Source organism: Pungitius pungitius, chromosome 12 (assembly GCF_949316345.1).
Source record: "Pungitius pungitius chromosome 12, fPunPun2.1, whole genome shotgun sequence".
Lineage (NCBI taxonomy): Eukaryota > Metazoa > Chordata > Actinopteri > Perciformes > Gasterosteidae > Pungitius > Pungitius pungitius.
The window spans coordinates 9,189,198-9,203,455 of NC_084911.1; the positions used below are offsets into that span (position 1 = coordinate 9,189,198).

The 14,258-nt window shown below is 48.7% G+C and overlaps 1 protein-coding gene across 1 annotated transcript in view; it reads left to right on the forward strand.

Moving 5' to 3' along the window:
* cep112 (centrosomal protein 112) overlaps positions 1 to 14,258 on the forward strand; it is a 68,897-nt gene that overhangs the window by 10,741 nt on the left and 43,898 nt on the right. The window contains exons 9-17 of the mRNA XM_062566206.1: positions 2,409 to 2,495; positions 4,839 to 4,938; positions 5,247 to 5,365; positions 5,439 to 5,582; positions 8,570 to 8,724; positions 8,887 to 8,995; positions 9,077 to 9,169; positions 9,296 to 9,355; positions 10,296 to 10,375. Of these exons, the coding sequence (XP_062422190.1) occupies positions 2,409 to 2,495; positions 4,839 to 4,938; positions 5,247 to 5,365; positions 5,439 to 5,582; positions 8,570 to 8,724; positions 8,887 to 8,995; positions 9,077 to 9,169; positions 9,296 to 9,355; positions 10,296 to 10,375 (947 nt within the window). The remainder of the gene's footprint in view (positions 1 to 2,408; positions 2,496 to 4,838; positions 4,939 to 5,246; positions 5,366 to 5,438; positions 5,583 to 8,569; positions 8,725 to 8,886; positions 8,996 to 9,076; positions 9,170 to 9,295; positions 9,356 to 10,295; positions 10,376 to 14,258) is intronic.

Sequence of the window (14,258 nt, forward strand, 5' to 3'; positions counted from 1 at the left end):
CTCGGTTTTTCGTGTTCTTCGTGTATTCTGAGTAGTAATCTACTTACTCTGTGCTTGGAACCACCCTTCTGTTATAGATATTGCAGCGTTTGTTTTGTTTCAACGTTCCTGTCCAAATGAACTTGTGGGAGGGACACGGAGCTGCTCCTCAGTAGATATCCTGTTTACGGGGAAATGAAAGACGCACGGGGGGGGGGGGCCCACACGAGGGAGACGCACAAACGCAACCTTGCTTTTGTGGAGCGCGAAGAGTTAGCAGACGATTGTTGGACGCGTCCCTCCGTGGGAAATGGGGCCTTGACCCCCCCCCACTGGAAGAAAAAAAAACTGTTTCCATCTCTCGTATAACGCTCAATCTCATCCTTTCATGAGCGGTGTGTAAAAAAAAAAAAAAAAAACATGGCATCTTACAGCGCCTGCAACATAACTGAAGAAGAGAGGGGTGGGGGGGGCTGTACCATCCAGTCGGGCCCATTGAAGGCATCTCCGACGCCTTAGGTGTACGACATGCCTCCTTCCTTCACTGACGACTTTATAAACAAGTTTCAAACGCCCCTGATCTAGTTTGACAAACTTTCTCCAAAGAGCTTTTGAAGCGAGGATGAGAAAGCGACACAGCCCCCCCCCCCTCCCAAATCCCCCCCAGCCAGCAGAATCAAGAGCCCCCACTTACTCATCTGCTTTTCAATCAGTGCCATCTCACACTTTCTCTCACTCTCCTTCGACTCTCCTGTGAACCCCCCCCCCCTTCACCCGCCAAAATTGCACAAGACGTGGGGATGAAGCGAGTTAAGACTACAAAACAGAGCTTTGTGGAGGGTAAAGAGTCTACATGTAGCCCAGGTGCGGAGAAAGGCACCTTGATGGGACTTTGTTTGGCGTTTTCAACACCAAAGCATGGACGTGTGCGCTTTCCAGGAGCATCCAAATTGCTGTTGATTGTCTCTCCTGTATGGCGTTGTATCAATATTAAAACACTTAGCTACGCCATAATTGATTACCTACTTTTAATCTCACCATTATCACAGTTGTTCACCTCTTTGATTTATTTTTATTTTTTTTTGTACATCCAGATAAGGTCTAATGTGGTTTTGACTGCGCAGAGCAATGTCATGGAAGTGTTTTGATGACTAGAACAAAGAAGAGCCGGCCCCCGGGATGTTGTTAACCACTGACATGTCCACACACAAAGCACGCTTTCGATGGGAGAACCCTGTCGCCGGGCCTCGGGGTCGGTGAACCCGCCGGAGCACACGGTGACTAAACATGAGCAGTGAGATCAAAGCCAGCCGCTCAGCCGCGTTCCCGTGTGCCCGGCCGCGCGTTGTGTGCTGGTGGGCGGAGACAACTTGAGTGTCAATTTATAGCAAGCAAACTGGAAGGAGGTTGGCAGGGAGGGCTGAGGAAAGGTCACTTAAAAAAAAAAAAAACTTTACAAGAGACCGTATGACTCGAGTAAACTTTTTTTCACATAAACACATGCTCTTTTTCTCTGGGACGCCTGCAGAATTGAACAGAAGACGGTGCAACGACCTCGGCGCAAGAGCGGGATGTCTGTGACTAATGCCGTCACGCCACTGTCACCATGATGAATAGCAAGCATTTTTACTGTACAGATTTTAAAATATCTTCAAAGTAAAAGTCATATTTGTGCAAGTTCAAAAGCACCATTTCTCAAAGTTTGGACTGCAATAAAAACAGATCTAGCAATAGTTCCAGGCAAAGACCAATGTCCCTGTGTTAAAATTCAAGTGTCGGCTGAGTTGACCGCAGTGTCACGCCGAGGGGTGTGATACTCGTTTCCAGTAATGATGAGTAACTAAACAATCATTTCGCAGTCGTTTTGACTAAAAGCTTTTAGGAAATCCGCTGAACTTTTGAGCCTCTGATGAAGACAGCCATTCTCTTTGTGATTAATTGTGATGCTCAGAAGTTGCGCACAGGCTGTTGTGCTCACCGCAGACTGACACGTACACACACACACACACACACACACACAAAAACACAACCATACCGTACCGTCAAATACATCTAAGTGCCGAGGCGTTTTTTTTGAAGCCCTTCTCATGGATAAATGTTTTAATGTGGTTTGTTTCATCATCAGCTGCGCTTCTGTGGAAGATGGGACACACTATCTTCTTTCATCCAGATTCATGTTATCTGTGGTTCTGGTTTTCTTTCTTTTTTTTTTTTCCTTCATGGCATGTTTCTAAAATAGCTTGTTACTGCATGGATATCAATGCTCCAGAAAACAAAATGCGTCGATTGTGTTGCTTTGTAGTAATAAGTGAAATACTATTTAATCTCTCAAGATGTGCAGATGTTTTGTCCTTCTTCCATTTGTGAGTTAGTTAGGCGTCGAAGCGCTCCAGCGGTCCTTAGTGTAACGTTTTTATTTTTGTTCCCAGACTGAGATGGCCATTAAACTTCTGGAGTCCAAGCACCAGGAGGAGAAGTTGAAGCTGCAACAAAGACACGATGCAGATGTTGAGAAAGTAAGAATATTAATCATAATATCGTAGTAAATACTTCTATAAACTATGCAGCCTCACAAGTCACGCCACCATACATCTGGCTCTGGGGAAATGACCGAAAGACATGGACGACGCTGTTAGCGGTATATGATATGTTCATCAGGACTTTTGAACTCCTTTATTGCAATCATCAATGCAAAATCGAGCCAGACGCACATTCAACGTCCTACAGTTCAATTTTCATACCGTAGTCCTTCGTTACCGCCTAGATATTGAAAACTACTGATTGTCTTTGGTTTGTCACTGAATTTTCACTTCCCTTCAGGCAACCATGAACTAGGTGTACAAAACCCAAACTGAGTCGGTAGAATATATATAACAAAAATAAATGTGTTGCAATCCTCTTCCACTTCGAATGAGAACAGAGTTTTCAAATGATTAGACCTTTTCAGTCTGCGAACGTGAGCGTTGATGAAAACTAGTTAACCCGCCTTAGGATGCCCGTCCTCGCCAATTGATTCCGTTTGCCCGCTAATGAAAAGGAAAAGAACGCGCCTCTCCCTCTCCCTCTGCCTCTCCTCTCCTCTCCTCTCCTCGCCGGCCCCCGCACCGCGAAGCGTCGGCTCTTCAAAGCCCCCTTTGTCAGCCCGGTGGAGATGGCGGCGGGGGGGGGGGGGGGGGGGCGGTTGACTTCACACGCGTTGGCCATCAGTCGGGCTGCAGATCAAGCACGTCCCCGCTGTGACTTTCCTTTGCTGCCGAAGCTTTTCATAAAAGGGGGGGGGGGAAAACGGTCCAGATTTTCTCTCTACTTAAAGATGCTCGTTGGTTCTTTGTGTTTGACAAGAGACAGGATGACAGCTGCCCCCTCCCCTCCCCTCCCCTCCCCTCCCTCCGTCTAATTACATACAGATTGCAAGTTATGTCCGATTTGATTTCACCCAGTATTCCCTCTAATGGCTTCAAGGGGAAGTGACTCAGGGCCCCTCTGACGAGCCTGATGGAAGGTGGGCAAGCTGTGTTTAGTTTTAATTAGTCTCTTTACTGTATGAATAATGTATACAGTAGGTTGCTGAAGGCCTACTGGTCACTGGAGAGGGTGATGAGAGAAGCGTGTGTGTATGTGTGCACTGACGGCTGTGGATCCGTGCTGTAAAGAATTTCATGGGGTTTTATGGCATTGTGTTGAGACGGTAGACCACAGTTTACTCTAAAAGACAATGTAGAGTTGTTAATAATAACTGTATTCTTGATTCTAATGACATGGGGATTCAATTACATTTGTGTTTTGTTTGTTTTTTTGTGAATCGTGGCTCAGTTTCACAGTGTACACAGAGGTTATACTAGCTTTATTACTTCAGATGTTGAGTTTCTTTTGTTTCTCCAGTTCCCTCCTCTATCTGGTGATTGTGGTTAAAGTCATGGATGGTCAGCTGGATTCCTCCTCCTGCCCCGCATGCATTAGGATGTCTTACAACAGCCTAAATTGAGCCCACTAAGAGCTTTCATTTCCCACGTTCTGGTGCACTCTCCATGGCCCTGACTGTGTTTCCCCGCCTTGCACGGTGGACCCCTAAAAATCCAACCGCCTCTGGGCTGGATAAATTGAAAAAATGGTGTCCCTGAATGTTTGGCCAACCTTGGCTCCAGTCGCCCCGTCCTCCTTTCATCTCCCCTGTCCCTTTCACACAGAGAGGCTGACGTGTCTGGCAAATAAGGGCACTTGGGTAGAACACAAATACTCGAAAGATAAAGTCGCCTGATCTTTGGGACGGTGGTCAACGAAAATATAACCACTCTTACTTGTATCCAGCCATATCGGCCAGAATGTGTGTTTTGTTCAGCTTAGTGGTTTGTTTGAGTAGTACCAATGTCGATATGAATTCAACTCACCTATACATACTTTTTAGAGTGCAATTTTCCCAAAAACCTGTGGGCAGAAAGCCGCCGTGTTGAACATTCATCGACACGATGCAGTTGTGTATCGTCTTCCTCATAATGGAGAGTTGCCACACTGTCCTCTTTTTAATCATCATAGATGCGATTAAAGTTTATTTTTTATAGATAACCTTTTGGTTCACTTGCCAGCAGACCAGATCAAAACATGTTATATAAATTTGCCATTATAAGTACAATTTAAGTGCAACCATTTGTTAATGCTGCGGTTTGCTAGTGTTTTAGTCAAGGTACAGCCTAAAGATTTCAAACACTGTTTGTAGTCTTCTTATAACTTTTAATAGCTACTGGTAGACTCCCAGGTTCAAAAGAACCTCCTTCATGGATGCAAACGGGTGCCATTTCCTCAGCAGTAACACAACCCCCCCCCCCCCCCCCCCCCCCTCCCCTTTGTCCCTCTCTCCTGAGATTCTGGACCGAAAGAATGCCGAGATCGAGGAGACTAAGAGCCTTCATCGGGCCAAGCAGAAAGAGTCTGAGGAGATGATCCGTAAGCTGGAGAGGAAAGGTGAGAGGTCAGGCGATGGCGGGGGTTAACTGGATGGATGTTTATACTGGTGTCCCTGAACACTCTGTGCAAATAGCCCCAAAAAGATACAACCGCACCAGAGGCCGCGCTGGTGTAGAGCGACGTTCTCCAGCTGTGCCGCCTAATCTAAACTGTGATCACACAATGTTATTTTATTCTTTGTCTTTGCCGTTCCTCTCCTTTGCTGTTGCGGGTCAACCAACTCGGCAAAGGTCAACCCTGCTGGCAATTTTTATCGAAGCATGATCGTTGTATTAACATTGACCAAGTGCCCGGGCGTCAAACAGTTCAGAGTGTGACGCGGGAGTCCCAGGCGGTCTGCGAGAGCAAAGAGAAGCAGATCGCTGAGCTGAAGAAGATGTCGGATCAGAGCACCGACTCCCTGAGAAACGAGTGGGAGAAGAAGGTACGGGAACGAGAAGTGCATGGGTTGGGATGTCCTGCAGCCCTGAGGCTGATGTGCGCTTCTCTTCCGCCAGCTGCACGCCGCCGTGACCGAGATGGAGCAGGACAAGTTCAAGTTGCAAAAGAAGCACACTGAGAACATCCAGGAGCTGCTGGAGGACACCAACCTCCGGCTGGCGCAGATGGAGGCCGAGTATATCGCCCGGTCCCGGGCAGCAGTGAGTATGACGGCCGCGGCGAGGGGGATGATGTCTGTGCGTGCGTGCGTGCGTGCGTGCGTGAGTTGGGATGTTGATGTGTTATCTCAAGCCGACTTCATGTATAGGAGTAAATGTGTGCCACACATTGACTTCAAACACTTTTGAACTCATCCCAGACCTCGTGTAGCTCGACTTAGCGTGGATTAGTCCTCTCATGTTTATCCCACCCGACCTGTGGAGCATACGCTCGCTGCAGTGTTCAGACACTCGGTGTGGGCAGGTTATTGACACCAGACTTTCACTGGAACAAACTGGGTAGGAAGATGGGTGTATTTTTTTTTGCTCTGAGGAGAGTTTATGCACACGTTTGAAATCCGTAATCGTAAAATGGGGACCCAGGTCGCTCCACGGCTCAAATGAAGGGAGACTTCCTGTAACCTTTGGCTGCGAGAATGACTCTGGTGTCTCTGTCATCTTTATAAAGGTCTTTGATCAAGGTGTGAATTAAACACACACACTCTCACACACCTCCCAAAGCGACAGTTTCTTTGATGTCGTATGAAAGGTTTTAAGTGGCATCGCGCGCGTTACACTAATGGGGATCATCAACACCGGAGGCCAGCCGACCACATCTCCTCCTGAATAGCATTGTCATTAGAGTCCGCATGCGTGGACCCTCGTACGCATTACACATCCAGGCATATGGCTGCTGGCCTTAATCCGTCAGCAGCCCAATATTATTGTAAAGCCATCAAACACCGTGCAGACGGTGCAGGGCCGCAGGTGAGGCCCCTCTTTTAATAAGTTAGGACAGACGAGGCCCCCAGAGAATGAAAGGAGTTCCTGTCACTGAAAATCAGCCGAGATTGGTCCGTCAGACGCACGCACACACACACAGACACACACACACACACACACACACACACACACACACGGCCACTGTAGGAAGTTCAAAGTTTATCTCAGGCGCGTTATGGCGGCACACTTGTTCGGTGTCTCTAACCCTACGTCTCTACAATACATATTTTCTGTGCTGTTGAAGATCTCAGTCCGAAGACCCGAGTTTGGCCGTGTTACATGTTACATGTTACATCTTGTGGAATCTTCAGTCTGATCCGGTTGCTCCAGTAGCTCTGAGCGTGAGGCGTGTACCGTCTGTAATGATCCCATCTGCCTCTTGGTTTCAGGCCACTACTTCTCCTCTGCTCACTGTGAGGGGGAGACCTAGCAGCTAATAAAAAATGAATAAAAAGTTCATACCCAGAAACACAATGTGAAGGAAGGTCGCTCGGTTCACCGCTAAAGTATGCGAGCCAAGACAAACTCGGGTGGGTGATTCATCTGGCTCTCGAATAACGGCGGAATGAAGACTCTCCATCTGCCCGGACTCTACCTGGTTCGACTTTTATCCTCCGACGCAGATCAGAGAGCTCACAGTGGGGGGGGGGGGGGGGGGCTTACAGGGATGTCAGATGGTGTTATTTTTGGACGCTACCTATGCGCAGGGCAGGGGCGACAGAGTAGGTGTTTGAAAAGACAAGACAAGCCGCTATCGGCTATCGCGCCATCCGAACCTCGGTCGCTTTCCGCGCACGTCCACATGGTAACGGATTCGTGTGATTGATGGGTTTTTATCGTAAGAGACGAGCTGCGAAGCATAAACCTCGTGAAGCGGGCGTAAACGTTGCACTATTAGGATCATGGTGTCAGGCCACGGTTTACTCCGCCTTCCTTCCTTCTGTCTTCTGTCAGCGGCTCTGGTTCACTCGCCCCCCCCCACCGCTCCCGCTGGAGTTTAAAGCCCCCGGCATTCATGCATACACAAAGCCTCAGGAGATGAGTGATGCCGGCTGTCTCCCAGATACCGAAACAGTTAAAGTTCATCCATGTCCTCAACCCCCCCCCCCCCTCCCCCCACCACGACTTCAAAGACTTGTGTCCCCTTCTCAATCTCTCTCTGACAGAGAGCTCATAACGCATGGAGGCCGCTCTTCACACCTTGTAATTCTCCTTCTAAAACACCTAATTATGGGACATGATTTGCGCACCCCCCCCCCTCTCCCTCTCCCTCTCCCTCTCTCTCTCTCTCTCTCTCTCTCCAGGTGTCAGGCCTCAGCTCTCTGGCAGAAGATGAGAACAAGCGCCCTCTCGTCGCACTAAGTGTGTCAGCACGCGTCCAACACAGCCCCCCCCCCCTCCCCTTGTTACTTCTCAGCTTCTTTAACCCGGCACCCTCCGCCGCTTACACAAACGTCACTCACATGAGCCCTGGTACTCTGCTCCAACAACCCCCCCCCCCCCCCCGCCCCCACCCACATCCCTGTTATTCTGCCTCCTGTCATCGCCTGGGCCGCTGTCATCGTCTAAATTGACTGGCGCACGCCATCTTTAATCAGCAACCCCCCCCCTCCCCCGTCATCGCCCTTTATCAGGCATTCCGCGCTGTGACAACCACAGTGTATACAAAGGGCTCGCATGCGGGGAGGGGGGGGGAGGAGAAGGGGGGCGCGGGGGGGCGACATTCTCTTCCATCGAATAGTCCACGTCGGCTGGTCTTTGATGGTCGTCTTTATTGAAGAATCTGAATCCTGTTTTGAGCTTTTTATGTTTTCCAATCAAATCACCTGACTGCTGGTACATGTGTATGTTATGGATTAAATTAGATTAAATCCCTCCCTTGGAGGGATCTGGTCTCAGCCACAACACATGTGATTATTATGATGGTTCAGTTTTCCATTTACATTTCCAAATTTAGTACAGTACGATGGTCAAACAGAACAGGGACCTGCTGGTCAAAAGGGTTTCTTCTGGCACCGTTTGCAAAGAGAAGACGTTCGTTGAAACCTTCAGTATCTCAAATGTGTCTTTGTCTTTCACTCAAAATATTTATATATATATATATATATATATATATATATATATAGTCCAGAGGGGTTCGGCTACATCATTAGCCACATTCCTGCACCTGTCTGTGTCTCACTCCATGTGGTCCGCTTGCGGTCCAGGAGCAGACGCAGCGGGCGCTGGAGCTGCGGGTGAAGCAGCAGTCCGCCGAGGTGGAGAAGGGCAACGCGCTGCGCCAACGGATGACTCGGGAGAAGGCCCAGTTGGAGACTCACGTCGTATCCATCAGCACCGAGCTGCAGGAGGCCAACAGACGGTGCGATAAAAGGGCGGGGGGGGGGGGGGGGGGGGACTTAATAATATCTTAATAACAAGGTGGTCACTACGCACTCTTTATTATAATATATCTGCTGCATCACCGGTACGGGTCATGCGTGTTTGTGCCAACCACACAGTCGTGCTCTCTGACCGTGCACAGAAACACGGTGCTGCAGAAGGAGAAGGAGCAGCACGAGCAGGAGCTCCGAGTCCAACATGAGACCCAACTGAGCCACTTGCATCAGGAACACGATCTGTCCGCTGCTAAGGTCCTACATCGCGTCCACCGCGCTCTCGCCAACAATATGCATTCGCACTGTTGAGGTTTTGATTAACTTCCTCTCCTCCAGTCCTCTGAGGTGATGGGGGACTTGGAGAAAACGATAGCTGCACTCAAGCAGCAGCTCTTGGACGTTCAAAATCAAAGCCACCAACAAGTCAAGGTACGATTTTTTTCGATTTTTTTGGGGGTGGGTGGCGTGGCACGTTTTAAATGTGTACCTATTCGTCACCGTGGCAGCACGAGTGCGTTCGATGTGTCACATTATCTTTCATCTGCTTCCTTTCAGGATCAAGAGACAAGGTTTCACCAGGAAACGGACGAAGTGCGGATCGACTGTGAGAAAAAGGTAGTGTGTTCTTGATTCCGCCTGGACACCGCTATTACGGTCAAGTGGAGATCAAAGGCCAGACTTTCCTTTTTCGCCCCCCCCCCCCCCCCCCCTCTGCTTTAATGTCTGGTCTCGTAAAATCGGGGCAGTGATTAATGAGTAGATGAAGGACTGGGCAAAGAAGAAACGGGGAAAATAAGCATTATTTAGCATAAAAGTTCTAAAGGGATCAAAGTTGAGAACTGGGAAGTTATAAGAAAATCTGAATAAACTTTGTAGATCCACTACGCAAAAGAAGTGTGTTCAAGAGAGACATTTCCCTCATTGAAGTAAGTAACTGTCAGTGTTACCCGGGCCTGCACTTAATTGCCTTTTTACTTTTGGGGGACTCTCTTCAAAGCCACGGGGCAGCTGTAAACCGCCGAGCCAAAAGACCGGTCCTAACAACCTGAGCCGGACCAGACCGTTCCGAGCCAGACTCCTTAGGTGAACATTTGGTTTTTTTAAAGACCTGCTGCACCTGGGTCATCTTCAAAGTGCCATAGTTGTGGCGGGCCGGCACACCCAGAGACGGGGCCCCTTCGTGGCAGAGACACCTGCAAGAACTTAGCAGGCCTTTGTGCACTTTATTTCGGGTCGAGGAGAATTTAAATTATGCTTCTCTGAAAGAAAGTCAGGAGTTTTGCGTGTGTGTGTGTGTTTTCATCAGTGGTGCTTCCCCCCCCCCCCCCCCCCCGACTGAGACACATGACAGAGACCAGAGTAACCGGGGCCCATGCGGCTGCCACAGAGCCCCTCGGATGGGCTCACCCGGGTACTTTTGATGTGGTGATAGAGAAAAGACACGAGGCCAGATGCACGAGGTCAAAGACACGGGAGTTCTGCTGAGTGATGTTTGATGGTGTCTGCTTGTGCACTCACCTCCACCTCACCTCTCGCTTTCCCTCCCTCACTTTAGGTTTTGGCAATCCAAAATGAAGCCGAGAACGAGAGAACCGAAGCGACGAGGAAGATAGCCAAACTAGAAGATGCTCTCAGGTACAAGTGGTACAAGTGGGTGTGACACACCCATTTCCACCACTGTGAAAAGTGTTATTGCAGAACTTAAGTGTACTTATTGCTGTTGTCATCTTCACCTCGGCGATCCTTGTAATAAAAGAATAAAATACAGTGTGTGACCCCGAGCACACACTCCTTCACGATAACGAATAACGGCAAAACACAGCGATGGCGCCGCAGGTTATTTGACAGGTTTATGGACCGTTGTTCTTCTCTGGTACTGTTTGGACTGCAGGTGCCCTTGTCGGCCGTTCCCCAAAACACACATATACAGTTATTAGTGTCACACATTTGATCCTTGACTTTGACTTTATTAGAGACTCATTTGTCTCGGGACTTTGAGCCTTTGATCCTACTAACAGGGTGCCTGAATTTAAGGTCTTTTAAAAAAAAAAAATGTAAAAGCCTACCCTCGAACACTCTTTGATGTTTTTTTTTTTTTGTGCTGTTAGCGTAGAGTGCTCAGTAACAGCAGGGAGAAGTCCTCTCATTCAAAGACTTGACAACAGACTTCAACCAGTCTCGTGCAGGACCCTAGTACTGGGTCTCAAGCTGGCAAAAACTAGAAATGGGTTCTGGCTAAACAGTTATACGCAGCCAAAGGGGGTTCCGGTGCCTTCAGCCCCATGGGAAGTGGTCTTTGTCCCAGTGCGACAGCAGCCCAGAGCCGAGGGTTGGACGCAACGGGCTGAGCGTGGCTGTAGTTTTTGTTTTATTTTTTCCCAGAGGCACTATGTGTGTCAGCCACATGTCAAGACTTAAAAGTGGCTTCCTATAAAGCGCTCCTTTTAGGTGAAGGAGACGGGGTCTGTTAATTGTTCTCCCTTTTGTGTTTCCGTCATTTTGCCATCTTGTGGCATTCGGTGTTCCGCGTCAAGCTCGCAAAGCGACATTGACGATTGTGCCTGCATGTTGTTTGCGTTTGTCATCCTCAGCTCGGCAACCGAGGACAAGCGCAGCAGACGGATCCCTTTGTGCATGAACTATCCCTTGTTGATGGTATCAGTAACGAGACAGCCATTCCCTCGTTTAGTGCTAAACACTGAGAAGTAGAAGTAGCCCCGCCGGCCTCTCGGCTAATTAAGTACTCAGACTCCGCGCACACACACACACACACACACACACACACACACTGACAGACACACAATCAGCAGTTTGAAGTCTACCTGCCTGTCGTCGTGACAACACTGATGGCCTTTAAAGGGGATCCAGGGGAACTTCAAAGACTGAGCAAGACCGCATGCAGGGGTGTGTCTGTGCGAAGATGGCTGATGAAATGAAACGAGTCGCACTGCTCGACATGCCCTCCAGATACTGCGTGCTATGTGCGCTGTGTTATGATGAGTGTTGACCCACAAGCTCTGCTGTATAAGGGAAATGTGCCTGTGAAAATCCTGTTTTGATGTGTTCTTTATACGACTGAGGATGAACGTGTCTGCTAGTTTAGGGTTATAGTTGTTTATGTCTAGCACATGGAGCTGTTAACCACACACACCCCTTTTTCTTTTTACGGTCTCCATCCCACTGTCCTGCCATGCAAATGAGCATTGCCGTCTCCGTTTGAGATCTAGTTCTGTGTTACTATAGCAACAACAAGAATCACAAAGCTCAAGTTTCTCCCCATTTCTTTTATTGCAATGAGCCTCAGATCATTTCAGGGCATTAGCATAGAGATGGAGAGATGCACCACACCGAGAGGGGGGAGGGGGGGGGGGGGGGGGGCTCATCTGAGGAACAGCTTTCATGCGTTTTTTCAACAGTGACCTTCAAATCCAAAATGTAAAAACATTGGGAAATCATCAGAATATTTAAAGCAGAGAGGTATGACAGCCTGCCCACGAAGAGGCCATCACCACCAAATTTTTTCCATCCGTTCCGGTCCTGCTTCCTGCCGCTTGGCACCAGCCGGCTCATTTAAAACCACGGGCCTTCCCAGGTGCCCTGACTGCGTCTCAGCAGCGACTTCTGCCTCACTTTGAGCGTCGAGGTGCCTAAGACCAATTCGCTGTTTGATTTAGGGCAGTGGTTCTCAACTGGTCTGGCTCCGGGACCCACCATCACCCCTTAATGACAAGCCGCGACCCAATTCGAGGAACATTCTCAACATCTCAAATTTATTAAAAATCAAGTTCATAAGCTGAATTTTATATTCAGGATGTTTAATTATCCTAAAAACCCAATGTCTGCCCCATATCAGAATGGTTTGACCCAACCTGGCACACGCTGCTGAAAACATGGACGGACGAGCCGGCAAGAAAACCACACACCGCTGCATTAAATAAGTCCCTTCAAAATAAAATCACAGGATGAATTTTTTGTGATTTTTTTTTTTTTAATTCAATTTTTTTATTTTCCCATTCATTATGGCCCGCGACCCATTAAAAATGGGTCCGCGACCCACCAGTTGAGAATCACTGATTTAGGGATCGGCTCTTGACGCATCAAAGCAGTTCTTTTAATTGCTCTTAATTGTCCGTTCACGTCTGGCCTGGGTGCCGTTGCTAGTGTTTGTGTACACGCCTGCCCACATGCTCCCATGAGATAGGGCCACCTCGGCCCCTTTAAGGTGCAGGATGCATCCACCATGCGCTTTCATGTTATTTTATGTGTGCACATGCAAAACCTTACATCCATCCGTGTGTCTGTGTGGGGGGGGTCTGTCTTTGAAGTGGTGTTATCTTTCTCAGCATTCCTCTCCCATGACGGCAGGGAATGGGGGGGGTGGTGCTGGTTGTCCGGAGAGGGACCAGTGGTTGCCGAGCAGAGTAGTGTTGAGGTGGAGGAATGAATCCTGAATATTGAAGAGTTTCACCGCGGCTGGATATTTACTCCCATGGCAACCGCCTGGTTTGGGGGGATCATTGGGGATCTATTTCTTTATCTGTAAGCACGCCCCTGTGCATTGTTCTCTTATCGGTTATTCGCCATGCCCATGTATACATTGAGTGCAGAACCGCGTGTGAATTCACCCTCCGAGCTTGATTATTTTATTGATAAGTAGTCGCATAGACACGACGGAGCTGACAAAAGGAAGTACCGTAACAAGCTAGCTCCGGGTTTCAGAACAGTTACATCCTATCGCCATATTCACACGTGTCGTTCAATTTGTAGCTTTGAAATGGAGGCAAAAAACTGTGTACAGAAGTAGCCGTGTAATGGAACTCCCTCTCCTTAATCTGTGCTTTGCTGAAGGCTGTTCTCATCCAGCACTCGTAGCTACATCATCAAAAGTCTATCTTGCCATGTGTAGTTGTGAACAATGAGGTATAAAGAGTCCACACGGACGGGTTCTGTTGCCTTAACTCAACAAAAGGTGCTTCCTCTGAAGACAAATCCTGCACAGTGCATCTTGAACTAGAGGTCTACCATCTGCTGTCACTGCAGTAATCTCCAATGCCGCAAGTTATGTTGCAAAGAGTCGTGATGTTGTCGAACGCTTTGCTCTCAGCGAGGGAGGGACAAGCAGCTTGGCAGATGCAGAGCGGAGTGTGCGGGTTGGGATGTAGGCTTTGACCATGTCCTGGACGTAGACTGGACTTGATCCATTCACAGCATGGTATGTGAGCACCAATGTTTTGAACTGGATGCGGGCAGCCACTGGTGACCAGTGAAGAGAGCGGAGGAGTGGAGTAGGAAGGTTAAAGACCAATTGAGCTGCTGCATTCTGGATGTGCTGCAGAGGTTGAATGGCGGTAGCAGGAGAGAGTTGCAATAGTCAAGGCCTTCTGAGTGAGAAGGGGTCGTATTCTCCTGATGTTGTAGAGCGTGTACCTACAGGATCGTGTTATCGCTGTGATGCTGGGAGTCGGAGAGTTGGCTGTCCAGTGTCACACCGAGGTTCCTAGCAGTCAAAGTGGGCGTT